The sequence below is a fragment of the Sceloporus occidentalis genome, unplaced genomic scaffold (genome assembly GCF_023333645.1).
Source record: "Sceloporus occidentalis isolate IW3139 unplaced genomic scaffold, rSceOcc1.0.p SCAF_76, whole genome shotgun sequence".
NCBI lineage: Eukaryota > Metazoa > Chordata > Lepidosauria > Squamata > Phrynosomatidae > Sceloporus > Sceloporus occidentalis.
Window position 1 is genome coordinate 1878947 of NW_028317056.1, and position 27319 is coordinate 1906265.

The 27319-nt window shown below is 44.3% G+C and overlaps 2 protein-coding genes across 2 annotated transcripts in view; one reads left to right on the forward strand and one right to left on the reverse strand.

Annotated features, from left to right (window-relative positions):
• The first annotated feature begins 3050 nt into the window (after positions 1-3050).
• On the forward strand, positions 3051-12898 carry LOC149285742 (post-GPI attachment to proteins factor 6-like). Its single transcript, XM_089494828.1, has 13 exons — positions 3051-3126; positions 6943-7120; positions 7372-7579; positions 7916-8049; positions 8401-8669; positions 8836-9170; positions 9268-9361; positions 9976-10099; positions 10327-10463; positions 11165-11343; positions 11550-11696; positions 11963-12079; positions 12602-12898. Exons 1-13 carry the CDS (start codon positions 3051-3053, stop codon positions 12896-12898), a joined length of 2295 nt encoding a protein of 764 aa, XP_089350954.1.
• Positions 12899-16766: 3868 nt separating this feature from the next.
• Positions 16767-27319, reverse strand: part of LOC149285743 (regulator of G protein signaling 11-like) — a 38244-nt gene continuing 27691 nt past the window's right edge. The window contains exons 18-20 of the mRNA XM_089494830.1: positions 20534-20595; positions 19825-20205; positions 16767-16818 (exon numbers count right to left, since the gene is read on the reverse strand). Coding sequence (XP_089350956.1) covers positions 16767-16818; positions 19825-20205; positions 20534-20595 — 495 coding nt within the window. The remainder of the gene's footprint in view (positions 16819-19824; positions 20206-20533; positions 20596-27319) is intronic.

Genomic DNA, 27319 nt, shown 5'->3' on the forward strand with positions numbered 1-27319 from the left:
CAAAAAGGCGTAAGTTTAAACCAAATCGCTGGGTATTTGCAATAAAAATGGTGGTATTCAAATTTAACAATAAACGTATAAAAAGGGTAAGTTCCTGAAGCCGTATTTTAACATAAATAACGGAGGCCGGTGTGGAATTCTACGGTTTGAGTATTTTAGAACGGCTTTAATACTCTCTGTAAGCACCGAGAGCTCTCTTTCCCCCCCCCCCGACGATCCTCGCCTCTCCCTGCGACGGACACTCGAGTGGAGGCCAGGATATCCAGCCTGGAAGGCTCCGGGAGACGGTGAAGGCTCTTAGCCTTCTTTTATATGATTAAAAACATTTAGAAGAGCGGTTACCTTCGGGCCTTTAACGCGCCCCGCTTTATTTTCACCGGTTATGAACCCATTTCTCCTTTTTATTTGTGTTTATAAGAAAATAGAGATTTCTGTCGATGTTTGTAAGAAACGGTGACCCTCTTACAAGGTTTGTTCTTTTAGGGAAAGAGGGTGACAAGAAAAACCGACACGGCTGTAAATCCATATAAAAGTAACAAAAAGTCACAAAAAACAATCTTACTGCAAGATACAAAGACGCAGCTACAGAATCACAACAACAATGGAATAAATCGGCAACAGACGCCTTATACTAACAACGTTCCGCAACACAAACACCGCAAAAGGATAAACCGGATCATAGAACATCCTAATTACACAAAACACAACACACCTTAACCCCTTAAGAACAATGGGCAGTACCTAAACCCATTGAAAACAATGCATTTTGTCATTAAGGGGTTAATCTAAAACCAGCGGCAAGGTCGGGTCTTCACGCCGCGGTCCCAGTTAAGGCTTTTTCCTCCCTAGGAGATTCTCCCGTAGAAAAGAACAGCAGCTTCATTTTGGGTGTTCTTAGACATAAAGAGTCATCGCTACAGCCTCTATTCTCTTGGAAAAACTGTTATTTCTGCACATCCAAAGGAACGGCACCTCGATTAACGGGCGAAGCCTCGATGCTCCCGCGATAAATGCATTTATTTCCCGTTCCGGCCGTGCTTCTGACCCGTTGATACCGCGTATTGGCTCTACGTAGAAGATGTAAAGTTACACAAGCATTGGGAGCCTCGGGGGCTTCTTTTTCAGACGGAATCTAAAGGAAAAAAAAGATCGTCTTTAATTAAAAATAGACGTAAATAGCAGCCAATGAGCCGAGCGTTACTTCCTAACATCAGAGGAGCCAATAGTAAAAGATTTAATAGTTTTTTTCTGTTAGACCGAATTGTTCTCTCTTTGCGCTATTTGTTTGGCGTTCCCGTTGTACAGCGCTGCGGAATATGAAGGCGCTATATAAATCAATAAGTCATAAATAAGTCGCCTGGAAATTTCCTCGAGATTGACCCGCAGGCTCGGGGTGAAGCGCTGCTTCACCCGGTCTCTGGTTCTGCTTCTCATACTTCCCGCCATTGACCCCGACTCTCTGCTGAAGTCCTGACGTGCCTGGACAAGCGCTCTCACCAGCCAGCGGTCTCCGCAGAAGCCGGGCTGCGGCGTCACATCAGGTTAACGCGGTAACAGAACTTCTCCGGCGGTACCTGATCCATGAAAATACATAATAACCCCTCTTCTCGTGATTGAAGGCGGCACCAAACCCTGACTTAGCGGGTCACGTCTCTCTATAGCCCAAGATCCAATATGTCAGGGAAAGAGGGCTTGGTTCACAAGCTTACAATCTAGAGGAGGGCCGGGCCGGGCCGTCTGCGATTCTGTGGCCTGGGATGCCAAGGCTCAAGTACAATGCGGTCCACACTCCGGAGAGAGACGGGACCCCAGGTTTTAGGATAAGCAGAAGGGGGGGGGCCCTTCTGCTTATAAAGCAGCCTGTGAGACCCTCGTACCCAGCAAACATTCCAAGTTTGACCACAAACAGAGACTGTCCAAGTGTATGATAATCTCACCTTTGGCCCGTAATTAATTGCAGGTAATTAGCAGGCAGGATTATCACTCAGTAAAGTCTCGTTTGTAGTAATCGCCTGTTGTAAAGTTCCTGCTTTTCAGGAAATGCTGCCCCATCATGTCCCAACAGGCGGCCTGCAGGCCCCGTGGGTAAAAAAAGCAGGGCGGGAGGAGGGGGGCTCACAGCCCTGGCAGACCTTGGCGGCCAGAGCCCCCTCAGGGTGGGTGTGCGGTTGGTCCGATTAAGGGAAGTGAGTGAGGGGGGGGGGGCATAAGAGGGGCAGAATGTGTTTTTGTTGGGGGTTCAGTGAGTGAGAGAGAGGGGCAGAATGTGTTTCTGTGAGGAGTGTTAAAGCTGGGGGGGCGGGACAGAATGTGTGTTTGGGGGCGGGACTGTGTACCTGCGTGGGGATCAGGCTGATGGTGGGCGGGGCCGGGATGCTGGTTGTGGCCTGTGGTTTGAGTCCGTTTCCCGGTTTCTTGCCTGGGCCGACCGGAGAGAGGAGGTCTCCAGCTGCCCCTGACAGAGGCCTGAGCCCGGCGGGGGACAGCGGCAAGGGCCGTGTGACAGAGCGTGTGCTTTGTGGCTCTATAACTGCACTAGTGGAGTGACACAGCTGGTGAGTTATGTGACCGCTCTAAGGGAAAGAGGTCTGTGTGCTTATGCATTGGGGGTTACTGTGACGTCTGTCTGTCTGTCTGTCTGTCTGTCTGTCACTGCTGCTGGGGATTGTTGTCTCTGCTGTCTGTCAATCACTGCTGCTGGGGATTGTTGTCTCTGCTGTCTGTCTGTCTTGGACCTGCTGGGGATTGTTGTCTCTGCTGTCTGTCAATCACTGCTGCTGGGGATTGTTGTCTCTGCTGTCTGTCTGTCTTGGTGCTGCTGGGGATTATTGTCCCTTTTGTCTGTGTGTTGCCGTGCCCCTGGGTGGAGTGTTGTGACGGTGTAGGTGTCACCGTGTACGTACAGGTGTTGTGTGTCACTCTTTACCTGCCCAGTGACGGCGCATGCTGTGTTCTGTTCTGTGCCAGGCGGCCCGTGACATGCCAGGTGTGGCACCGAAGTGTGACCCCAGCCCCAGCTTTTCCTGACCCCCTCCTCAGGTCTACGCGACATGGATCACCCGGCTGTCCTGCTCGTCTTCCTGGGACTCCTCCGCGCCTCCCCGCCGGCTGCCGGCTCCTCTAAGGGTAAGCACACGGGGGAAGCAAGGGGTTAAACCGTTCCCACACTGGCTGCCTGGGTAATAATGTATTTAATGCCCCAAAATAGGGCTCCATTTAACCTGTTGATGACCACTCTCCAGGCAGTAACATTCCTCTCCGCCGGGTATTCTGGCTTTGGGGGGATTTCTGTGACCGGCTCGGTTTTTACATATTTTTATGTAACTTCCGCGTTCGCAGAAATAATGATTAGAATTTATAGATTATCGGACGTCTCGAGTCTCGTCGAGCTGGTGGTCTCGCAGCGATGTAAACGGGTGCATCAGCGTGACCTCCAAGGTTTTGTACCCCTCTGTGCTGTCTTTTTTTGGGCAAAGAATCCAAAAATTTGGATAAAATCAAAATTTTAATACTCCGAGAGACCACATTTTGATTTCACCACAATTTTTGGATCCTGCTCCCCACACACAAAAAAAACCCAGCAAATTCAAACCGCCAAAAACCTAAATACGGAACCTGCCGGCAGATCTGCCCTCACTGTATTACCCTCTACCACTTCTGCTGGGAGGCTGTTCCGCTTATCTACCACCCTCTCAGTAAAGTAAAACTTCCTTTATGTTTACTAATCATATGACGAATGGCAGCAATCGTGACGTAATCTTTATGGTCTTGCATCTGTTCAGTGAACCCAGACATTGTATCCCCCCTTAGAATGTTGCTGACCAACCACATCGCTGTTTTATCTCTCTGGCGATGAAACTGTTAAACGCAGGAGCTTGGTTGTTTATCAGTAAACAGGGTGATAAGAAGCGGGGAGATCGAGATCTGAGGGGATCAGCATTCCAGAAGTTTGTTTGTTCTAAGAATCTGATGAATGTGATACATTAAAAAAAAAATATGACCCCCCCCCCCACGCAAATAATAAAAAAAATAAAAAAACAGTAGGGGGAGGGTGAATTCCAAGGGGGTAATTGCTTCTGATGATGTCCTTTTAACCCCTTATTTGGTTTGTATTGCCCCCCTTCCCCGTGGTCACATTCTGGCTGGATGAGGATGCCGCTTTGTTAATGATTTGCATCACAAATAAATAGTTTACTCCGATACAGTTACACAACCGCTTCGTTATCATGGTGTGATGTCTTTGGTTTTGAAAGAAAAGCACATTTTGTCCTTTAAAATAACATGAAATGGATCAGAAATCCAGCGCAGACGGGGTTAATGCTGTAAATGACTATTGTAGCTGGAATCTCTTCATAGGCGTACAGAGGCCCTTTATCACTCCCATCACTCCTGTGTTCCAATGGCCCTTTATCACTCCCATCACTCCTGTGTTCCAATGGCCCTTTATCACTCCCATCACTCCTGTGTTCCAATGGCCCTTTATCACTCCCATCACTCCTGTGCTCCAATGGCCCTTTATCACTCCCATCACTCCTGTGCTCCAATGGCCCTTTATCACTCCCATCACTCCTGGGTTCCAATGGCCCTTTATCACTCCCATCACTCCTGTGTTCCAATGGCCCTTTATCACTCCCATCACTCCTGTGCTCCAATGGCCCTTTATCACTCCCATCACTCCTGGGTTCCAATGGCCCTTTATCGCTCCCATCACTCCTGTGCTCCAATGGCCCTTTATCGCTCCCATCACTCCTGTGTTCCAATGGCCCTTTATCACTCCCATCACTCCTGTGCTCCAATGGCACGTTGTGTTCGCTGATCCACGTTTAAGTTTAAAAGGATAATTGATGGTTAGAAACCCTTTTGCAAATTATGTTACAGCCGGAAATTTGCACGAAAACAGCTCAGTGACCCCAAACTTTTGAACAGTTGTGTATATTATTCCTGCTGTTGTGTTATTGTGCGTTGATATTGTTTCTTGTTGTGTTTGTCGTATATTTTCGTTGTCTGCATTGTGTGTGAAGTAAGTTTCTGTTCCTTGAGGCAGAAGAGCAGGAAACCCCCGTAAAGGTTTGCCGGGGTCTCCGTTTTCCGGTTACTTTTCCCTGCAGCTGATCGCGTTTCCCAGCCGGACGTCCGACTCGCGCCGTGTCGCCGATAAAGACCCGTTTTGCCGTTTTTGCACCGATGCGCGGCTTCCGTGTGGACGTTATGTGGCTATACACTGCACAGGGCTGTATTTATACACACGTGACGCAATCTGTGCCTCTTACCGACCCCCAAGAGCCTTCCAGATCCCAAATACTAGCCCCTCGCGCAGCAGGTACTTGGCTACTTGGTCAAACTCGGCCCTCATTCATAAATTCAGCTGGAGGCTCTTAACTGTCATGTGATGCCAAAGCAAGCAGCGATTGGTTGTTTCCTTCCAAAGATAATTATTTTAAAGTTTGTTTCTATGCTGTAACATTCAGAAAAAAAAGAATAAAGTGACAGATCCGCTAAACCAGAGGGTGAAAGCCGAGCGGCCCTTAATGGTGCCAGGAGATTGCTCCTTGAATACAGGTGTTTTTCCGTGCTGGCACATTCCATGAAGGTTGTTATTGAAGCTTCTTTATACAGGGTATAGGTGAAGGGTAGCCAGCGGCAGCGCATCCCGTGACGCTCGTCTTAATACAGGATTACAGCCTTTGGGTGGCCAACCCGTCCACCTGAAACAATGCAGGTAAGAATGTGAAGCAGGCGGGTTTGGCAGCGAGCCTCGGGCTTTTGACGTGCCTTTCAGCAAATCACGGGATCTACACGCATGTAATGTGTATATATATATATATAATATACCTTCACTGCAAGAATAATTACTGGGGCTGTCCCGGGGAAGATCGTCGACAAACAATGCCTGTTATGGTAACCGCGATGACCTACCTTTGGGAGAAGCTGCAGCTCCAGAGCTGCAGTGCACAGCCTCCTCCGCCGTCCGACATTTCAATCGGCAGCAGTGTTTTTCTCCTCGTGCTGAGTGATGGGAGTGATAAAGGGTCATTGGAACACAGGAGTGATGGGAGTGATAAAGGGCCGTTGGAACACAGGAGTGATGGGAGTGATAAAGGGCCGTTGGAACACAGGAGTGATGGGAGTGATAAAGGGCCGTTGGAACACAGGAGTGATGGGAGTGATAAAGGGCCGTTGGAACACAGGAGTGATTGCTTCTGTTGCTCAGGGAGCTGTTGTTGTCACCGCTTGGCGAAGCGAGCCGGCGGCACATAGTTGTGTGTTGTGATCTGTAGCGCGGCGCCAGCGGCTATAAAATACCGGCAAGTGTGATGACAAAACTGTATTTATATTAATTACCGTCTCTGACATCATCTGCAATTACACGGCTCAGAAATTCATCAGCTGGTTTCAGGAAACGGATGGAATCTTCTCCGGCGCAACCATCATTTATCTAGAACTAGAGGGTCAGAGCTTTAGATGGAATACAAGGAAGTTTTACATTACTGAGAGGTTGGTGGATAAGTGGAACAGCCTCCCAGCAGAGGTGGTAGAGGGTAATACAGTGAGGGGATTAAACATGCATGGGATAGGCATACGGCTCCTGAATCTAAGACGAGACCAACGACTGATTAAGGTTTGAGTCTTTACAGCAGGAGAGACGGGGGCCGGATGGGGCCGATCTGCCAGCAGGTTCTATGAACAACAGTTATACTCGTGGTGCGTTTAACCCCGAGGGAGCCGAGATCTGCAGCCAGGCTGGTATAACCAATAACTTTGATCCCTAAGTAACTAAAGCAACCAGAACCGTCTGTTTCTACCAAAAAGGGCCAGTAACATAATAGATGAGAGGTAATTTAATGGGGAGGAATAATCCTGTAGAACCTTTGCTTTGAGGACGTGTCAGGTTTTTTATTTTCTACAAATTAGTAATATTTGGCGTTTTTCCTCTTTTTACAGATCCGGTGACCGTGTCGGAGTTTTACTCGCAGATACCGCAGCGTCTTTCTTTCTATAACTGGTACGGGAACGCCCGCTTGTTCCGTTTCCGAGTCCCGTCGGACGCCGTCCTCCTCCGCTGGATCCTGCAGGCGTCCCGGGAGAATCGGCCCGAGTGCCAGCATGCCGAGATCACTGTGTAAGCCGAGCGACCCGGGGCGGGAACCTGCGCGGATCAGACAGTCCGCTAAAGTTAAAGGGAGCAGTCACCATGGAAACAGAATGTATTAAATGCACATTTTGACCCAAAACCCCAAGCTAGCATTTTTAATAAACGCTTCTGGTCTCCCTATTTCTTTATACATTTAAGATTCTAATTTGGTAAAAATGTATCAGGAAAGGGGAACAAACGACTCATTTTAATTTGATTTTTTTTTGTCGTTTTTTCAGGCACTTTCGGTATGGAGCACCGCCGGTGATTAACCCTTTGGGGTACAATTTTGCCCCAAATACAAGTGTCCCCTATTCCTTTAATAGGACGATGGTTTTTACAAAATCCTTGCAAAACAACACTTTCCTGAATATTTCTAATCCTGCTGCGGGGGATTGGTTTATCGCGGCCCACCTGCCCAAGGACCCGGAAAAGATCGAAATCCAGGTATTAAATGAAATAGGCATTTGTCAACCTCTGAGTCTTACCCAAACCGGTACATTATTAATAAAAATACTAATTTATTATTATTATTATTTTTACAAGTATTTTTATTATTATTTATTATTATTGTTATTATTATTTTTATTCTAAGTATTATTAGTATTTTTATTAGTATTTATTATTGTTATTATTATTTTTATTCTAAGTATTATTATTTTTAAAAGTATTTTTATTATTATTATTTATTATTATTATTGTTGTTATTATTATTGTTATTATTTATATTTTATTTGTTAATAATCATGAATGCTTAACATTTCTCTGTCCTCTTTACTGTAGGGTTTCACCAAGTCTTGTGCCTATATATTCCAACCGGAGCTGTTCGTACTTCGAGAGGTCAATATACCGATCTTACAGATGGACTCGCCCCTGCGGTACTCGCTAACACCCCCGAGGAACCTCGCACGATTCAAGTAATTCCGTCTATATATATATATCATGTGATCCGCGCTTTTCCAAACCAAAACATTTGGAGCAAAATAATTCTTGGCTTAAATCCATCCGGATATTATTCACGATAATTAAAAGTCCGTTAGAATTGAAGAAAACCTAAAAACGCATAAATATATATTACCCACCAGGCAGCTCTGTATCTGCTGGCTTGCATTAATAGGAGTAGGAGTCGATCTGGCTTTTCCGTAGTGACGATCGGTCTGCTCGCTGCGATGCGATACTCGTAGGTTTGCCGAGGATGCTTTTTAACTCTTTCATGCTTTGATCTTTTTCTTTCATCATTTCCTTCTTGTTTTTCCGCCCCGTTTTAGGATCTTCATCCCCGAGTATACCCAGGAGCTGGTGCTCCGCCTGGAGACGTGTACCTCGGACGAGTCCCCGACCTTGTGTCCCCTGAAGGTCGCCGTGGGCTCGGCCGAGCACCCGCAGTCGTTCCCGCGGACAGCGAACTGCTCTGGAAGCACAAACTGCAGCTTCTCGTTGCGCTCCCCGCCGTGGGAGAAGTGGCTGAGCGTCCTGGTGGAATCCCCGCCGTGGCTGAACTCCAGCGTGTCTTTCCAACTCAGCTACAGCGTCCCAGGTTAACCCCGTAAAGGCATCTCTCTGTCGCGTTTCTGATTGGTTCAGGGAGCCCTTTTGTGAGATTTGGGGTAAAGGGAAGCGAATAAATTGAGTAGACAATGCTGGCCCTGCCACGGGCTGCCTCCATTCCTTGCTTTTCTAAGCAGCGTCGGTGTGTTTTGCAGTCTGTACCCCGGGAACGATCGCGTCCAGATCCATCTTTACGTTCCTGAACGCGCTGAACATAACGGGCAACTCCACCCTGTCCAGGAACGGCCCGTTCGCCGCCGGGAACGTTTCCGCCGCGTGGGGAGCGCGCTCGGCCAACCTGAGCAGCGGCTCCTGCCTCCGCAGTTACCCCGTCATCCGAGAGGAGCTGGACCTGGTCTCGGTGCGCTTTCAGTCCGTCAACGGCCCGTTTGTCCCGGTGGTGGCGCCTTCGCCCACCGTGATGCTGCTGAGTCTGGATTCTGACATGGACAGCGGGGGGACCCTGGTGGTGAACCTGCGGCTGAATAAGGTACAGGCGGCTGTTACTATGTTACTGTGTAGAGAACGCTAGGTCGGTTGGTAAAACATTTATTTTTATTTATTTTTTTCTCCTCTCTCTCATTCAGACGACGCTGAACAATGTATCCGCGGCGGTAATGGCGTGTCTGAGCGCGGCCGCTCCCGTGCTGACGTTGAACTCCTCGCAGAATTGCACAACAGGTATTTCGCGCCTGGCGAGTCAATCATCTCGTCACTGGGGGCTATCTGATGTAACTCACATCACTCCAAGCCCGGCAACCCAAAGGAAGTGACGCTGCGTGTTCATGGGCGTGAAGAAATGGGTTGTGTTACCGGATTCTTTTCACTTCTTTTCCTCCTCTATTAATAAACTTGGAATCCTTTTAAAAACTTTTTTCCTCCACCCTAATTGATATCTTTGCCCCCCCCCATAGGGACTGCCACTTTAAAATAATTATTATTAATAGTATGATTATTGATTATTATTGTGATCATTAATATGATTATTATTAACATGAATAATATGCTTATTATTAACATTATTATTATGAATTAGTCTCGTACAGATTCACCCCTTCAGCGCTGCGGCAATATGCTTATCAGATAACACTACATGTCGCTTTAAAATGATTTGATAGTTATTAAAGCTCCGTGATTTTATAGAGCCTCTCTAGATGGTTTCCCGTTCTCTTTTCCTGGTTCAATTAATTAATCAATGAATCGATCAATAATTTATTATATATCAGAAAATACACTTTTTGCGCTGCGGGGCATATAATGATTTTTAAGCTGACTTCGTGTTTCTTTCCATGCAGCTTTTTTCGATGGCTACGCTTTCAAAATGAACGGCAGCCTAACCAGCGGCACGCGTTACGTCCCGTACCCCGAGGCCGACAAGTGGTATCTGTCCCTGCAGCTCCTGTGTCCGCGGGGCGACAGGTAGGGCCGCAGGGTCTCGTTCCTTGGGGGGGGGGGGGGGGGACTGAGCCTTTCGGAGTAACCAAAATCAAGCCTTAGGGGATTTCGGTCTGGGGCGAGGTGTCTGGGAGGGAAGGGCCGGGCCGGTTAGTTTCCCCAGGCTGTGACCGGTCTTGGGGCGTTGGAAATAACGGCAGACAATACATGTCCCGTGTCGTGTTGCTAACCGGCTCCGTTTCCCGCGGTAGTGAGTGCCAGCAGCTGACCGCCAGAGTGATGGTTTCGGCGTACCTGAGCCCCTGTCTGGACGACTGCGGGACCTACGGGGAGTGCCGGTTACTGCGGAGAAACGGCTACCTGTACACGGCCTGCAGCTGCAAAGCCGGTGAGACCCACGGGGCGATCTGCGTCATGCGGGCTTCGGACGGATATTTAGTTACTGATTTGCATTCAGAAATGGAGTTTAATTCATCGCTCTGGCGCTCGAAGGATAAGACGCCGTTAGACAGATGTTTATCTTGGTGAATACGATCTGCCCAGCGGAAAGCAGCCAGACTCCTCTTCATCGCGTCCCTTTTCACCCGCAGAAAACCTGATATTTAAATTCCCTGCTTTTAGTGTCATTGTAACATTCTATTTCCTGATGGGGTAAGAGCTCTGAGGGGCAATATACTTGCTGTGAACTGGAGATAGAAGACAGAAGAAAAAAAAAAAGTAGATATAAAAAAAAATCTATAAAATTATAAATATTAATTAATAAATATATATAAAAAAATCTATAAAATTTTATATCAAAAATATAAATTAATTAATAAATAAATATAAAAAAATCTATAAAATATATTTATATCAAAAATATAAATATATATATTAAAATCTATAAAATATATTTATATCAAAAATATAATTATTACAAGTATAAAATATATTTAAATACAAAATATAAATATTAAAAAAATCATATATATAAAATATAAAAAAAATATATAACTTGCTTATGTAATTTTTTTTGGGGGGAGGGGGTGAGATGAATTTTAAGCATAGCGTGTATTGTATAGACTGACCTCTCCCCTGTCCTCCCCGCAGGTTGGGCCGGATGGAGCTGCACGGATGATCGGAACGCAATCTCCACCGGGCAGCAGCTGCTGGCCACCCTCCTGCTCACCCTCAGTAACCTGATGTTTGTCCCCACCATCGCCGTCGCGCTCTCGCATTCGTTTTTCGTGGAGGCGGCGGTGTACGTTTACACCATGTTTTTCTCCACCGTACGTAAACCCGTTTTTGTTATTCCTCCCCCCAAAAAAAAGAGCAGAGTATCTGTAAAATAATAAAAAAATATATATTTTAATTATATCTTAAATTTAAGAGATTTCCCCCAGTGCTGCAGCCACCATATTTATTAACTGGTAGCTTTTTCGGTCCTGAACGGCTGTGATAACCATTTCTCTCCTCCCCCCCCCCCCCCCCCCAGTTCTATCACGCCTGCGATCAGCCTGGCGTGGCCGTCATGTGCATCATGGAATACGACACGCTCCAGTACTGCGACTTCTTCGGCTCCGTCGTCGCCATTTGGGTGACCATCCTATGCATGGCCAGGTTAAAAACCGTTCCGAAATACGTGAGTATCCAATCAGACGGGGGTTCGGCTCGATCTAGAGCTGGGCGAGATAGTCTGCGAAATCATTTATTTGAGAAATCAGCCTATATTCCATATCTGTGCGAATGACAGCGACCCGTCTAAAGGGAACATGGATAATTTAGAATTCTAATTGCCTGTAAGCCATTTTTTTTTAAGCTGCGTACGTTAAGATTTGGATTTTACAGCAAGCGCAGGTTGAGTATTTACGTTAAACCCCCCCCCCCCCCCCCCCGCGTGCGTTTCAGGTCCTGTTTATGTCGGGGACGCTGTTTATCGCAATGTCCATGCAGCTGGACCGAAGAGGCATTTGGAATATGATGGGACCCTGTCTTTTCGCAATAATTGTCCTGGTGATCGCGTGGGTAAGAAGAACCCTCTGTCTATGCGCAATAGTAACCACTGTCCGCTCTATTCACGTATATAGTAGTCTAATGCAAGGGTGTCCAACCCGCGGCCCTCCAGCTGCTGCAGGACTACATCTCCCATAATGCTCTTCCAGATAAGGGGCTGGCAGGGGAAGATGGGAGATGTAGTCCTGCAGCAGCTGGAGGGCTGCAGGTTGGACACCCTTGGTCTAGTCATTATTAATAAACATATCTTATATTTTTCTTCTCCACTGCATTTGATAGTCGCTTTTTTTTTTGAGGTAAATTGACTATTTTATTGAAATGCATGCTGATATTTTATTTTTATAAATATTTTTTCGAATTTTTTTACATTTTGTAGCATACATGCTTTATTTTTGGGGTGTTTTTTAGTATTTTTTATTTTTTGAGTTAGAATGCATGATTGACATTTCTATCTGTTTTTTTTATAATTTTTTTTTTTTTTTTTTTTTGAAAGTTGTATTAATTGCGACGTTCTTTTAATCCTCCTACTTTCAGACTTACCGCGGGGTCCGTCGCCGTCACTGCTACCCGCCAAGCTGGCAACGCTGGGTTTTCTTCCTCGTCCCCGGCGTGTCCCTGGCCGTGATCGCCATCGCCATCTACGTCTTTGCCGAGACGCAGAGTAACTACTATTACACGCACAGCCTCTGGCATATCTTGGTAGCGGGGAGCGTGGCCTTTCTGCTTCCCCCCCGGGAGAAAAAACAAAAATCCTGGGACTGGAGAAGCATGTTGGACTGCGGATATAAGATGTGCAAGGACGACCGGGAGGAATTGTACGTGGTCACGTGACCCCCGACTTACCGGTCACGGCTGCTGATGGAATCCATGGAGAGCCGCGGAGTTTATGGGCTATAATCACTATATCTCCGAGTAAATCGATAGATTCTGGTGCCGAGGAACTGCAGCAAGCTGAATATTCAGATCCCGAATCCAGGATCGGAAATATTATTATTTTTTTTTTTTGGTGACCTCCATGAGGGATAGAAGCCGCAAACTCAACCGGTGCTCTGGCGACTTTTCCGTGGTGCGTGCGGAGATGCTGCCATCTCGCGCTCAAAACTGCGCCGACGCAAACTATCGCAAAACTCTTTCCAGAACCATAAATTCCCGATTATTTTAAAGACGCTGCAGGTATCCGGGCCTTAAGAGGTGGATGAGTGGAAAGAAGCTCGACGTGAACGTCCGCGACGCTCTCCTGTTGAGCGGAGGGCGAATTACCACCAATGTAGAAATAGGGCATTGTATGAAAAACACGTGATTTATGTCCGAATTGGGTTTCCAAGGCAGGCTGCGCATTGGTGCTCATTTTCTGGGGTAAAAGCCTTTCAAAAAAAAAAAAGTTGAATTGAATGGGTAGGGCTTTAGGGATGAAGCGAAGAGATTTTCAGGTTAGATACATAGAAACTTTAGTATTAACCCTTTATGGACAATGGCCGGTTCCTAAACCCATTGAAAACAATGTATTTTACGGGCTTTGTCATTAAGGGGTTAATAAGATCCTGGGGGGTTTTTTGGCCATAATGGTGGAACGAGAGGTTTTTGTTTTTTAGATCGCTGCACTCACGCCAAGCCCTTAGTATGAGACCCCCCGGTAATGAGGGTCTAAGCGCATGTTATAATGTTCGTCCTGGCTGGTCTTCCTATATCTTCAAAGGATTCGTCAGAGTTATACCTAATAACTATAATATATAATCCTATAAAATCTTTAATCGCATTAAACACATTTCTCTGTCTTTCAGATTCTATGATCTCCTGATCGTTAATTTGCATTTTTAGGACTTTTTTTTTTTTTTTTTTTTTTTTTTATCGGTTAAAAACTGAAAAAACTAGAGTTCTATTGTTCATATTTAGTCCTTTTTTATGAATGATACTTAATAGCAATAATCAAATTTTTGAAAGCCTCAGAAGTCTTATGTTATATCAAAGATGTCATCGGTTCTAAGCGTTTACCTTACACCGAGCTTGTTTTTAGGCAATTAACACATTCCTTCAAATTTTTTATGAGCCCAGTGCTAAAGCGACAAGCGGCTTTTTTTAAAAATTCGTGTATTCATTTGCAGTGCCTGCGGGGCTGGCTCGCCAATTTGTGTATTTAAAAAAGATCATCGGGCCCCCGGGTCCTGTTTGTGTTCTACGCACAGTGCACTTCCCATTACTTTTGTCAAGTTATGTGCCGATAACGTTCAGCAGCAGGCGAAATGAAAATGTAATTTATAAATATGCAGATTCCTGGGTTCCGACCTCTCGCCAATAGTCAGGACTGTATTTAGACCATTACTCAATGTAGGCAAAATGGAATCCCACTAGATTGTTTTAATCCTAACGTTTGTCTGCTTTTTATACTCTACGTCGGATAACTTTTGTCCGCGTATTTTTCTTGTGGCTTTGGGGAACCCACAAATATGAAGTTTGGGATCAAAACCTCCAAAAGAACTTGTGGGTTTCCTGTTAAGACCGCAAAGACTTCTCACTTTCTTGAAATGTTGGGGTTTTTTTTGTTCACGTCCAAAGTTCCCCCCCCCCCAGAATTTAATTTTACCAAAGACGCTGGCAGTAGGAAGTGTTACATGTGTATCTACTCGTATTTATTTTGCAGGCTTTGTCCTTGTTGCCAAAAGCGTGTGTAGCTGCAGGTAGTTCATCTCATAGAGCTCTTCCTGGGTTTGTGAGCCAATCACAGGCTGCAAAAGGAACATCCCCCAACTCGCTTTCCTCCGTCCCTCCCACGCGGAACTTTGGCATGTTCCAGGTTCTACTGAGTACTGTACACGTATGGCGCATAAATTGAAACAATGTAACAAAACCTCGTCTGACTTCTTTTCAGCTTTACCTTGGATACAAGGGGCTTATGTTGAATCTATGCATTGTTTGAGATTTCCTCAGGGGCTGAGCAGTTTATTTTTTTTTTCATTATTATTATTATTTTTTATAGGCTGACATTTTTGGAAATTAAATTTCTTAATTAAGGCGACTTTTCTCTGGTTCTGTCATGGATATATCATGGAATATTCATGATGTGGGGTAATTTTAACACTCTTGCCTTGGAGACCTATGCCATGGGGTATTACTCTCTAAGGGTTAGTGGGATCCTCCGGCACTTTCCACCAAGTACTGTACTGGCCGTTTGGAAAAAGGACCATAGAGCCCAACAAAATATCCAAGGCTTAAACCTGTCTGATCTCATGGGATCCACTCAGCCAGTCAGCAGGGATCGACATTTCTCATAAGACATCTGGGGGTATTTTCCCTTTTTTTGATACCCGCCTACGCGCTGTGTTTTCACGCCGAAAGCACTTAGTCGGCTGCTGAGTCTTGGCTCGATCTCGGCTTTGTTTCTATACGTTGGCTCAGGTTCTTCTTAGAATATCTAATAATTGATTGCGTTTTGTATTATATGATCACCGTGCGGAGGTGACGTCCCACGCGTGTCTTTTCAGCACAACCTGGTGTGGATTCTGAGATTACCCTGTTATTTTTTTAAGTGCAAATTCATTTAAAAACCTCCAAATCAGCTGAAACCAAACTTTGCAAGTGACTTGATTATGTCCAAAAATGTTTTAAAAATCTATCCACTGTAGAGTTGTGAAAGAGAAAACAAATATATATTTCTTTACTTTATTTTGTTTGTTTTTGAATGAAGCCGTAGTTTTTAAGGGTATGTTTGCGATGAAATGGGGACTTTGAGTTAATAAAATCTGTATGGAATTAGTTCATTAATAAAGTTTGCGATTTGGTTTAATTGTGCTAGACTCTGTTTTTTTTTTTATATTTTATTGTTTTAATGTAGCAGGGGGTATTTTGTAGGTCACAGACTGAGTCATTGAACTTCCATGTCCTCTCCTGTAACTCACAACGTCCCTTAACTTGCATGCCCTCGCAAACAACTCTCATATTAGCCAATCTGTCAGTTGTTTTGCAAGTGTTAGAATGCGAGGGCGAGTTGAGTTTTGTCAACGGGTTAAGGGTTCGACTTCTTAGTGAATAGACCCAAAAGTTGAATAAAAACTCCAGGTAAAACCCAGCTAAGCCTCTCGCCACACCCCATAAAACAAAAGTTCCCCCGTTTATTTGAAGTGTTGGAACATATGATTATTAGTAAAATGATAAAGCAGCCTGTGTGTATCAAAGAATAAACGTTTAATAATACATTATCTGTTACAATGTATTTTACACATTTTTGCCCCAGGAATTTCTACGTTGGCTATCACAAGAGGTCATTTTACTGTATAAAGAAAGAAAAAAACAGACAAATTTAGTACGTGGGAGCTTCATTGCGAGAGACCACACGTTTCCGAAACATATCCATATATCACGTATTCCAGTTAATTATTGCGAGGAACAGATAAGAATTTTAACCTAAAAGCTAAATGTAAAGTAGAATAAAGGGAGTCGACGCTCGTGGTGTAGATTCTTGGCCGAGGTTGACCGGTGGGCCGCACTGATCTGGAACGAATGACTATAAATGGTCTTCAGGTTATCTAGAACCAACCCCTTGGTACCGTATACAATGTCTAGCTCTGTTCTTCAGGGTTAATGAGGGTTATTATTACTGCTGTGGCTTTAGAATATAGAACGTACAGAAGATGTCACTGTGTTCCCACGAGTGATTTTATACGAGGGCCTTCTGTGTCTTCAGATGATTCCAAACTGAGCTAATTCATGCAGCTCCAAGTGACTGAATGCCTCCCAAGGACAAATCACGGTTATATCTGGGGGGAAAAAAAGGAAAAAAAAAAGTTAAAAGCCGCTCGTTAAAGCAGATTGTCGTCTGTATCGAGTCCACACTGGGTGGCAGCAGAAGATCGCGTTCCTCGGGATGTACGACCTACACGATGGAAATGACCCAGCGGTAGAAACGCTGCGGATTGGGCGGCCATGGATTTTTCATAGAATCTCATCTTTTTTTTCCCTGATACTGTGAAAATAACAAAAAAAAGATGTTTCTGATATCATCTACAGCTGGAGAACTGGGCAGACTAGACGGGCCGACCCTCCTTTGGTCTTCCCTAAAAACCTTGAAGAAGACGCATCCGCGTGACCTTAAATGATGGTGGAACGGAGGCGAGTCTGCAATCTGGGCCGGGCGGGGTTAATACGCTTTTAATTTTATTAGGGAAGTAAATCGGGATTATATTTTCCTCGGCGTTGCGTTGTGATGTCCCTAATCCTCGCTTCCCTGTCAACACGCGGCCTATAGAAGGGATAAGAAGATTATTTTACAAAAACTAAAATAAATCCGCTTATGTTTTGTGCGTTTTGTCAGCGTGCAGAAGAAATAAGGGAAGAAAGTCTACAATTTGTTTTCTTCGAAGGTCAAACTCCCGTTAGAACGTCACCAAAGACCACGTTCCACGCATTTTTGTGGAACCCAAATTCTGAGTTGCGAAAACTTTAGTTTTGGAGCGATGTCGCGGAACAAAAACCTACAGAAAGGCTACGCGTGCTGCCAAATTATCAAAAAATACACATTGTTCTGAAATTAGGGAATCAATCTATAATATATTGAAAGAGAAGCTCAAACTCTTACGACTCTGACGATATTAATAATAATAATAAATATCTCATTGCGCAGATTTGTTACATATTTCCAAAGTTTGAAGCGTTCCGTGGAATGAAATCATCTGGTTTTGTTGCCAGTGTTTGGATCCAATCCGATAAATAATGTATGAGCACAATTTTTTTTAGCACCAAGTCTTCGTGTTTTGGAGGAACTCTTTACTAGTCAAAAAACAAGTTTTTAAAACTTATTGTTTAAAATATTTCTAGTTTTTGCCCGATAATATAATTTTAGGCAGCTGTAAAATAGCCATTTGTATGAGGTTCTCGCTCTGTTATCCGAGCCCCGATCTACTAAACACCCCGACTCCTTATCATACTGCCTGTGGGGAACAATAGAATGGCTTGGTCTTAATCACCCAGCTGGACTCCCTGACTAATGAAAGCCTATGGAGGAATGGACTTCATTAACATTAGCATCGCCATAAAGCATCAGCTCAGTGCGGTGTTTGAGCCGGGAAAGTCACCCAAAATATCACATGACTGACAGCAACGGCGGCTCCAGGACTGCAGATAAAGGGAGTTTATTGGGAAAAAATGAGATAAAATTACTGTATACAGCGATGGGGGTTATATTACTGTATACAGCGTTGGGGGTTATAATACTGTATACAGCGCTGGGGGGGTTTTATTACTGTATACAGCGCTGGGGGTTATATTACTGTATACAGCGCTGGGGGTTATATTACTGTATACAGCGCTGGGGGGTTATATTACTGTATACAGCGCTGGGGGGTTATATTACTGTATACAGCGCTGGGGGTTATATTACTGTATACAGCGCTGGGGGTTATATTACTGTATTCAGTGCTGGGGGTTATATTACTGTATACAGCGCTGGGGGTTATATTACTGTATACAGTGCTGGGGGGGTTATATTACTGTATGCAGCGCTGGGGGTTATATTACTGTATACAGCGCTGGGGGTTATATTACTGTATACAGCGCTGGGGGTTATATTACTGTATTCAGTGCTGGGGGTTATATTACTGTATACAGCGCTGGGGGTTATATTACTGTATACAGTGCTGGGGGGGTTATATTACTGTATGCAGCGCTGGGGGTTATATTACTGTATACAGCGCTGGGGGTTATATTACTGTATACAGCGCTGGGGGTTATATTACTGTATACAGTGCTGGGGGTTATTACTGTATACAGCGCTGGGGGTTATATTACTGTATACAGCGCTGGGGGGTATAGTATTTTTTTTAATGTACCATGTAAACTGAGGTAGAGCAGATTTTATATCTCACCACCTGATGAGAAGGATGAAATCTAAATTTTATCGGTCTCTGCCGTCCATATTTTATAATTGTTTACCCCACACAAACCCTATATTATTAAGTTACGTTAGAATTTATATTTTATTAGAGATATTATTATTTATTTCCATCATTCTAGAAAAAAATCAATCCAAACAAATAAAGAGATCACTCACCGGTGCCGAGTCCTTCCATCCCAGGAATGTCATCTCCAAACCTGAGAGAGAGAGAAATTGTAAAAAAAATACACAAATAATACATATTATTACCGTACTTCTGAGCTATGTTAGAAGGCATATGACCAAAATTTTAACAGACACAGTAAAAAGGGATGATGACGTAAGGTGGAGGATGGTAAGAACCATGACGTTAGGAGAGAAGAGTAGAAACACGTGTGGAGCAAAAATGGTATAACATTATAACTAATAGCTGATGCCATTGATGTATTTATAGGGGTCACGTGACCAAGAGCAGCACCCTCACCCCCTGTTAATGTCATACAGAGGGGTCTTCTTTGTGTGGACCATGGAGGTATGATGTCATATCACAGAGCTCCTCATTGGTTTTGCAGAAAAAGTTTTGCCCCAAGCTCCACAGAATAACTGGGCCAGTGTTGAGGGAGAGCTCTGGTTTCCTCGACTGGCCCATTGAGAGTTGTGGTGCATTAAGGAGGCCTATGGTCCAACATGGCTATGGTCCCTCTAGTAAAGTGGCCCAGGTGGACCCTGCCACCGTAGACCTAGTCATTCCAGGCCAGTGTATACCACTGTCTGGTGTGGCAACATTGTTGCCATCAAAGATTATTTTAAGGTCTACAGAACCTCCACCAGTGTTTTCTGTCCAACATTTCAAAACCGGGTTGATGTCATCAAGACGGGAAACTCATCTACTTACCCTAATACTCCTCTCTTGGGTGGTTTGCTTTTGAATTGTTTTGATTGTCTCTGTTTGAATTTGGGGGCTTTCTTTGGGGTAGCTTCGGACTTGGCAGGCGGCAGTTGGATCCCTTCATTGTTTTCCTCTAAAACCTTTGTGTCTTTTACGTCATTGATTTCCGTATCAACCTTCTGAGCTTCATCTTCCTTTTCTTTTTGTGCTTCTCCTCCTTCCTCTACGTTGTCTTCCTTCTGGGCTTCCACCACCACTACCACCACCACCTCCTCCTCCTCCGCTCTCTCTTGGGGTATCTCGGCATCTGTATCGGTCACCGTTATGGTTGTTGGGACTATGGGTGCGACCGGTTCTGTATTTTCTGTAGACGTGGATGTTTTAATCCTGTAAAGGGAAGGAAAAACCTCCATAAATATCATATCTGAGGTGGCTTCCATCCCAAGTGATGCAGGACAGGGAAGGCTTGGAGGCCTCATCATGCCCTACTTGGCCCAAAGATTACCATTATTTGGACAATAATTTTAAAAAAAGGTTTTCTGGGTGCTGGATATAAATGTGTAAACTGGGGGGCTGTTTTCGTAAGATCGATCTAATATTGATACATTTTTCACGTTTATTGTCACACGAAGTTCCATAAAACTGGCCAGAAAACGAATTATTTGTGTGGTAAAAGGACGAGTTGGTGGATACTTATCGATGTTTTCTCTTATACGGCTCCCGTTTCTTGAGTCGCTTTTCAGCGGCCGGGCTGTCTGAATCTAAATCGATGTTCATCTGCAATGGAAGAGAAACAACTGTCAACCGATGACGTCATAAAGAGACGCGACCATAAAATTAGGAATTAAGAAAAAAGTATCCTTGGATTCATATTTTATGGTCTAGAATAGATTTGTGCATTCAGATTCCTACAAATTCCTACAAATTCTGGTTAATTTGGCGTTTCCTACGAAGCCACGGAAATGAGGCCAGACCCCGTGGGCCCACATTCACTCACACTCTTTCACACCCTCACTCAGACTCTCATTCTCGTTGACTCTTTCTCTTTCAATTTTTCCCTATATTCTCTGCTGACCACTTCTACGTCCTCCTCTTCTTCATCTCTATCTTCTATCTCTTCTATCTTCTCTCTTCTCTTCTATCTTCTCTCTTCTCTTCTCTCTTCTCTTCTATCTTCTCCTCTCTTCTCTTCAATCTTCATCCACATTTCTGCGGACGCGACCCGGCGGGAACTTCTGCCAAAATGGCGGTGCTTCCGGTGACGTCCTTTCCCCGATCCTCCATTCGGATGTTTAAAGGGATAAAGGAAGGGGTCACATATAATTGGCGCCCCCACCATTTCCAGCGTGCTTCACCTTGTATTCATCTCTAGATCAATAAAGTTAGATCAGTTTGCATATGGATAATGCGGTCGCGTCTCAGGCGGGAAGGACCCTTCAAGCGGTTCACCTTATTTCCCACCAAAGACGATCGGCTTTCAACGGTTGGGTAAAAAAACCAAAGAATGCAAAACTATAAGAAAGACCACAATTTTCTACCCCAACGAGTTTGCAATGAATTTCTTGTAGCATTTGGATCGTACAGAAAAAGTTTGTTCCATGAGGCTTAAAGACTGTTGGTGGCCCTACGGAGGGTATAGAGGCCCATACTGCCTGTGCCGGCGTGTATAATATGAGCCTCTCTTCCTTCCTGAGGTCATGAGTGTGACCTTCAGGACGTATCATTATTTCTAGTGAGTGACAGACCTCCTTTAGCATTCATATATACGATATATATTTATAATTATATATATATTTTATCTGAAGCGATCTGACGCTGGGAACTGTCAGCCAGTGAGTCTAGCACTTAAAATGAGAAAACAGCATGAAGATAACATTTTCACAAAAGTCCTCTTTTCAAATCAAATCAAAGACGTTTGGACGGAATCTTATTGGATACAAAGAGAATGATTTGCAGGATTAATGTTTTAGGGCAGAGCGGCAGGAATAACGGACGCCATGTTTCACGCTCGCTGATTGAACAATGAAATGATGGATGTTTCCACCACAAAGCCTTCGTCAGGAACATGTAAAGAGCGGCCAATCAAAGAGCTCAGACCACGGGCGATAAATGATTCATACAGATCTCCGCTCGGTAATTCACAAAGGTCTCTTACGTTTAATGCATTTATTCAGAAACCTTTCGCTGTAATCATCTCCTCCACTGGACGGAACGTCTATGTTTCCGGATTAAACGGGAGCTCCCTGTTCCAGGGCATTATTAGCCTTCCAGCATTCAGCTGGTTAAAAAGAGACTATTATAGGGGTGGTACGTAATACTTAGAGTGTGAAAGATAAATGGAACAGCCTCCCAGCAGAGGTGGTAGAGGGTAACACAGTGAGGGTATTAAACACGCATGGGATAGACATACGGGTCCTGAAGACGAGACCAACGACTGATTAAGGTTTGAGTCTTTACAGCAGGAGAAACGGGCGACTAGACGGGGGGCCGGATGGGGGCCGATCTGCCGGCAGGTTCTGGGTTTCTATGAAAGACACACTTTTGCTCTGGGCATCCAACACAGTAAAGAAAGCTGTTTTTTTTTTTAAACCAATGTTTTAAGTATTGCCATGGAAACAGCAACAAGGATCATGATGACCTGTAAAATATATGAATATACCAGAGATGTTACTTACTTTGGTAGAAGTTGCAGCCCGGAGGAGAGAGATCTTTGTTCTGCGTTACATCCGACACTTATTAATCCGTCTGCGGGGTGGAAGAACATACTAATAGCGTCTCATGCGGCTGATGACATCATCAAGTAATAACGGCTAAGGCTGCAGGTCACACGCGCGGAAGATTAGCAGCAACTGACCAGATGAGACGTTCATACTGCAAACGCAGCCGAGGCTGACCATCAGAACACCGGCACCGCCAGCCCTCTCTGCGCATAATAAATGTAGAAACCCAGAATCCGCCGGCCCCATTCGGCCCCCGTCTAGTCTCCCCGTTTCCCCTTAATCAGTCGTTGGTCTCGTCTTAGATTCAGTTGCCGTATGTCTATCCCATGCATGTTTAATCCCCTCACTGTACTACCCTCTGCCACCTCTGCTGGAAGGCCGTTCCATATAAAGTTTTACAAGAACATCATTGCTGGCTTTTATTTTGTGACAATTACGTGTTCCTGGGACCACTTATAAACGGAACAAACTTTTCATTGATTAAAGGAGTATTTGTGGGAATTTCTGAGCATGAAATTCTTTTGATACATTTAATAAAAGTGTTCTATTCATCAGATACAAATTATTTGTTGATAAAAAATACCCTCTTTTTGGTGAAACTTAATCCAAAGTATTTTTGCCGCCTCCGCCGCCTTGTGTGTTCCGAGGTCATCTTTCTACCAGGTTGTTCTGATCCGAGCGGAAAGTACACTTAAAGATAAGTGCGTTAAAAAAGTGATATTTCAGGTGAAAATGACATTTAAAGCGTCTCCGTCCGGGGAGGAAGAAGAATGATGAGCACGTCTGTGATTTCTAATGTCAGAAGCACCCGGCCCGGACCCTCTCAGGTCTAGATTGCAAGCTCTTTTGGATCCTCCTTACCTGTTGTATCTGTAGGTCGAATTCTTATGTTATACATCACTTGTCGTGTCCCGTTTACCCACTGTACAGCGCAACGGAATATGATGGCGCTTTATAAAACAATACATCATAAAAATAAAGATACCGAGCTCTGGTAGAGGAGACCCCCCCCATCCGATGAATTTGCCCCGTCCGATGCCCCTCCGCTATTTGGATGAAAAGATCTCCTGACGCGTGATATTCTTACCGACAGTCTGTGATGGTTCAGGGATCGATGACCCCAAAGGGGCTTGGAAAGCCTGCGCGTCATCGGGGGGGGGGATTAGCGGCCAGAATCATTGGATCATGGAGAAGGAAGGAAGGGAGCTGCAGCTTCTCCCTAAGGCCAGTATTTTTGTAACCTTTCAAAGAATGCACGATGCAGAATTTTGCGGGAGGAAGGTTCCAGGCCGTCGTCGTCACGGCGTGAAGGGAGGACAGCGCTGGCCGCTCTCTGCTGTCCTCGGCAAAGTCATGTGATGTCACAAGCGGGAAATGAGCAACTTCTGCAAATGGATCAAAAACAAGTTTTTTGTTTCCGTTCCATTCGGGAATAAAATTCTTCGTCACCCTCATTCACCCTCTTATGCTGTCACACTCTAACACTCTCTCTCATGCTCTCTCTCAAAGTCTCCCCACCGTCTTTGCCGACCACTTCCCAGTCGTTGTCTTCTCTCTGCATTATTCTGTCCTCTTGGTGGACTTCCAATGGGGGACAGCCTTTCCCCCCTTCCCCCCAAATGGGGGTGGGGGGGGTGTCAGGAAGCTCCACTCTTTTGGGGAAGTTCACCTGGAAGCCAGGTACTCAGCTAAAGGGACGAAGAAAGAAGACAGAAGAACAAGAAGAGTCGGGGTCCCTCCTCCTTTTCAGACATTCGTACAAATACAAATGGACAAGTCTAACGAGCTAATGGGGCGTTTGTTTCCATATATACAGCTCTCCGGTGGTCCCTAATGACATAATTATGATGTCATACCTCACTGCTCTCACTGTTGCAGACAAAGCTCAGTCACAAAGCTCTGGGATATGATACAATGTTACCAAAAAGGAACTGACCCTCAGGAACTGAACGCTAACCCATAATACCATTCGTGTGTGTAGTTAACCTCTTCAATGCTGGAGTGCAAAACGTCTGTGTGTATATTTAACCCCTTCAACACTATAGTGCAAACCCCTGTAAATTTGATGGTATGATGTAAGCAACGTGATGGGCGCGTAGCTGTTTTTTCTGGTTTCATCTTTTTGGATTTGGCCGCCCTCTGCTCGGTTCTCCGCCAGACACCGGGAGCGAGGGTCCTGCACCCCTCCAGGGAACAGAATGCCAGCGGAAAAGGGGGCCCCGTGGATCGAACTAGAAGAAGACAATCAGAATGTTACGTTCTACGGCCCCTGATATCATATAAGAGACGCTGCACATCCACCCAGCGGCATTAACGCCGTAAGCACAGAGATTAGGCGATTGTCTCGGACGTACATCTGAGTAAGCAAATCGCTAATTCCTCAGAGAACAGGTGACAGCGACGCATGCGACAGCCGCCGACAGAGAAATATATATATATTTTACAATGTAACACATTACTGAACCTAGATTGTAAGCTTATGAACCGAGCCCTCTTTTCCTAAGATATCAAATCTTATTTATATCTTATATTATTATTATTATTGTTATTATTATTATGTTTCATTTAAAACATAATAATAATAATAAATTATTATTATCCTACAAAAAAAGGGCATTTTCATGTATTTTATTCATTGGCATTGAGGTTAATTTAACTCCTCGAGTGCTGTAGGCGTGAGGAAAGGGTACATTTCTGTTTAGTAGGAATAATATGTTCTGATTCCGCCAGGATCCGTGCCGGGGTTGTGACGCACGGCAGATTTTAGTTGATAATTCAGCTGCGAGGATTTGAAGGACTCGTGCCAGGAAATTTAACCATCTGCGGGTCGACGCACGCAGAGCAAACAGTGCCCAGGACTCACACAGCGCCGCGGCGGACTTTCAATATTTTAAGTGCTAAATCTTTTTTTTTTTTTTTTTACCAAAAAGAAAAAAATTTATTTTTTTATTTTTTGTCTTTGTATTTTTTATTTGATGTATTGTATATTTATTTCTCTTTGTATTAAACATATTGTTTTACATTTATCCAAGCGCTGTCTCTTCAGTTTATAGATAAACCCGTCTTGAATTGTTTGAATATTAAAATAAACGTATAGCCCACCTTATTATTATTATTTTTATTATTAAACTCCCTTTATCTGCAGACCTGGAGCCGCCGTCCCTGTCAGTCATGTGATATTTTGGGTGATTTTCCCGACTCAAACACCACACTGAGCTGATGCTTTATGGCGATGCTAATGAAGTCCGTTCCTCCATAGACTTTCATTAGTCAGAGAGTCCTGCTGGGTGATTAAGACCGAGCCATTCTACTGTCCCCCACAGGCAGTATGATAAGGAGTCGGGGTGTTTAGTAGATCGGGGATCAGATAACAGAGCGAGAATCATACAAACGGCTGATATGCAGGTGCCTGAAAATCCCTATTTTGACCCAAAATACATTTCAATCCCCCACGAAATTCTCTTGGTTAATTAGAAACTCGTTGCCCAATTCCCGTGTTACTTTTTTTATTATAATTTAATATATTCTGCCATTTACAGCAGCGATACTCAGATAAACATTGAAAATGAGACAATTCATGGTGCTTTCGAGGCATGCGGAACCAAACAACAAACTTTCACCTCAAAAAGCTCCTACAGGTCACAAGAACAACGAGAGAGACAATTTCACCCGAAAAATGGAAAATTAAGGAAATAAAATTCGCTAGTTTTCAAGATATTGAAAGTTCAATTCCCCGTTGGGCACAGTGGGCACTCCTTGAAAACTTTTTGTTTTTATTATTTTTTTTTCCAAAATAAAAACGTTATAAAGATTATTTAAAAAAAAAGTAAAATTGTTAAATAAAACAGTCAATGGGGAGGGGGCAAGAGGCATGCTGGGATACAGCATCGTCTTCAGAAGTAATAAATTAATATGTTAATAAATTGCTATTTTCTAATGCTATAATAATATATATTGCTATTATTGTCTAGTAGGTATAAATTTGCATGCGCGGTCACAAAGCGTAAAACAGATAATTTCTATAACATTTAAAGGCCCGCTTAGATAAAACATTACTTTTATTAATTCAATTTAATTTATGCTAATCAACATACATAACTTAGAAGATCTGTCCCTGTATTCTTTCCCTCGGAGATTAAATAAGAAAAACAATAGAGAAGCTTTTAAAAAGTTTTTTGTTTTTTTTGCTGTTTTTATGGCATCAGCCAATCAGTGCCTGCTTCTGCGTCCACATGATAATTAAGTGTTCCCTGCAAAATTATGAGTGGGGCAAAACTTGATTAGAGAATTATTTCTCTAGCGGTGAATGCAGTTCTATAATCATTAAATTCAGCAGAGTAGGCGGAACAGCAGCTTTAATGTATGAACTGTTTAACCTCAGGAATAGCAGTGACACGTATGTTCACAGGGGTCCCGTACCACGTATATTAAGGGGGTCCCGTGACACGTATATTCAGGGGGTCCTGTGACACATATGTTTGCGGGGTTCCGTGACACGTATGCTCGTGGCGTTCCGTGACACGTGTATTCAGGGGGTCCCGTGACACGTATGTTCGGCAGGTCCCGTGACACGCATGTTCGGCAGGTCCCGTGACATGTTTTTTTTGTCCATGAAGGCACCTTCGTATAATCCGATCATTTTCAGAGATTGATGAGGTTTCTGGATTTTTCTCAGAGTGCCGTGGAAGCTTCCACACTTTCCGCGTCTTGTTCTGATGATTTTTTCCGGGGGTCTTGCTGCGGCGCGGAGGACGGCTCCGCCGCGTATATTTGGCAACCAA

Excerpts from the sequence above, each read along its gene's own strand:
- LOC149285742 (XM_089494828.1), top strand. The coding sequence starts at position 3,051 with ATGGATCACCCGGCTGTCCTGCTCGTCTTCCTGGGACTCCTCCGCGCC. Across the intron at positions 7,121-7,371 it reads CAGCATGCCGAGATCACTGT|GCACTTTCGGTATGGAGCAC; the intron begins GTAAGCCGAGCG and ends TCGTTTTTTCAG. Across the intron at positions 8,670-8,835 it reads ACTCAGCTACAGCGTCCCAG|TCTGTACCCCGGGAACGATC; the intron begins GTTAACCCCGTA and ends TGTGTTTTGCAG.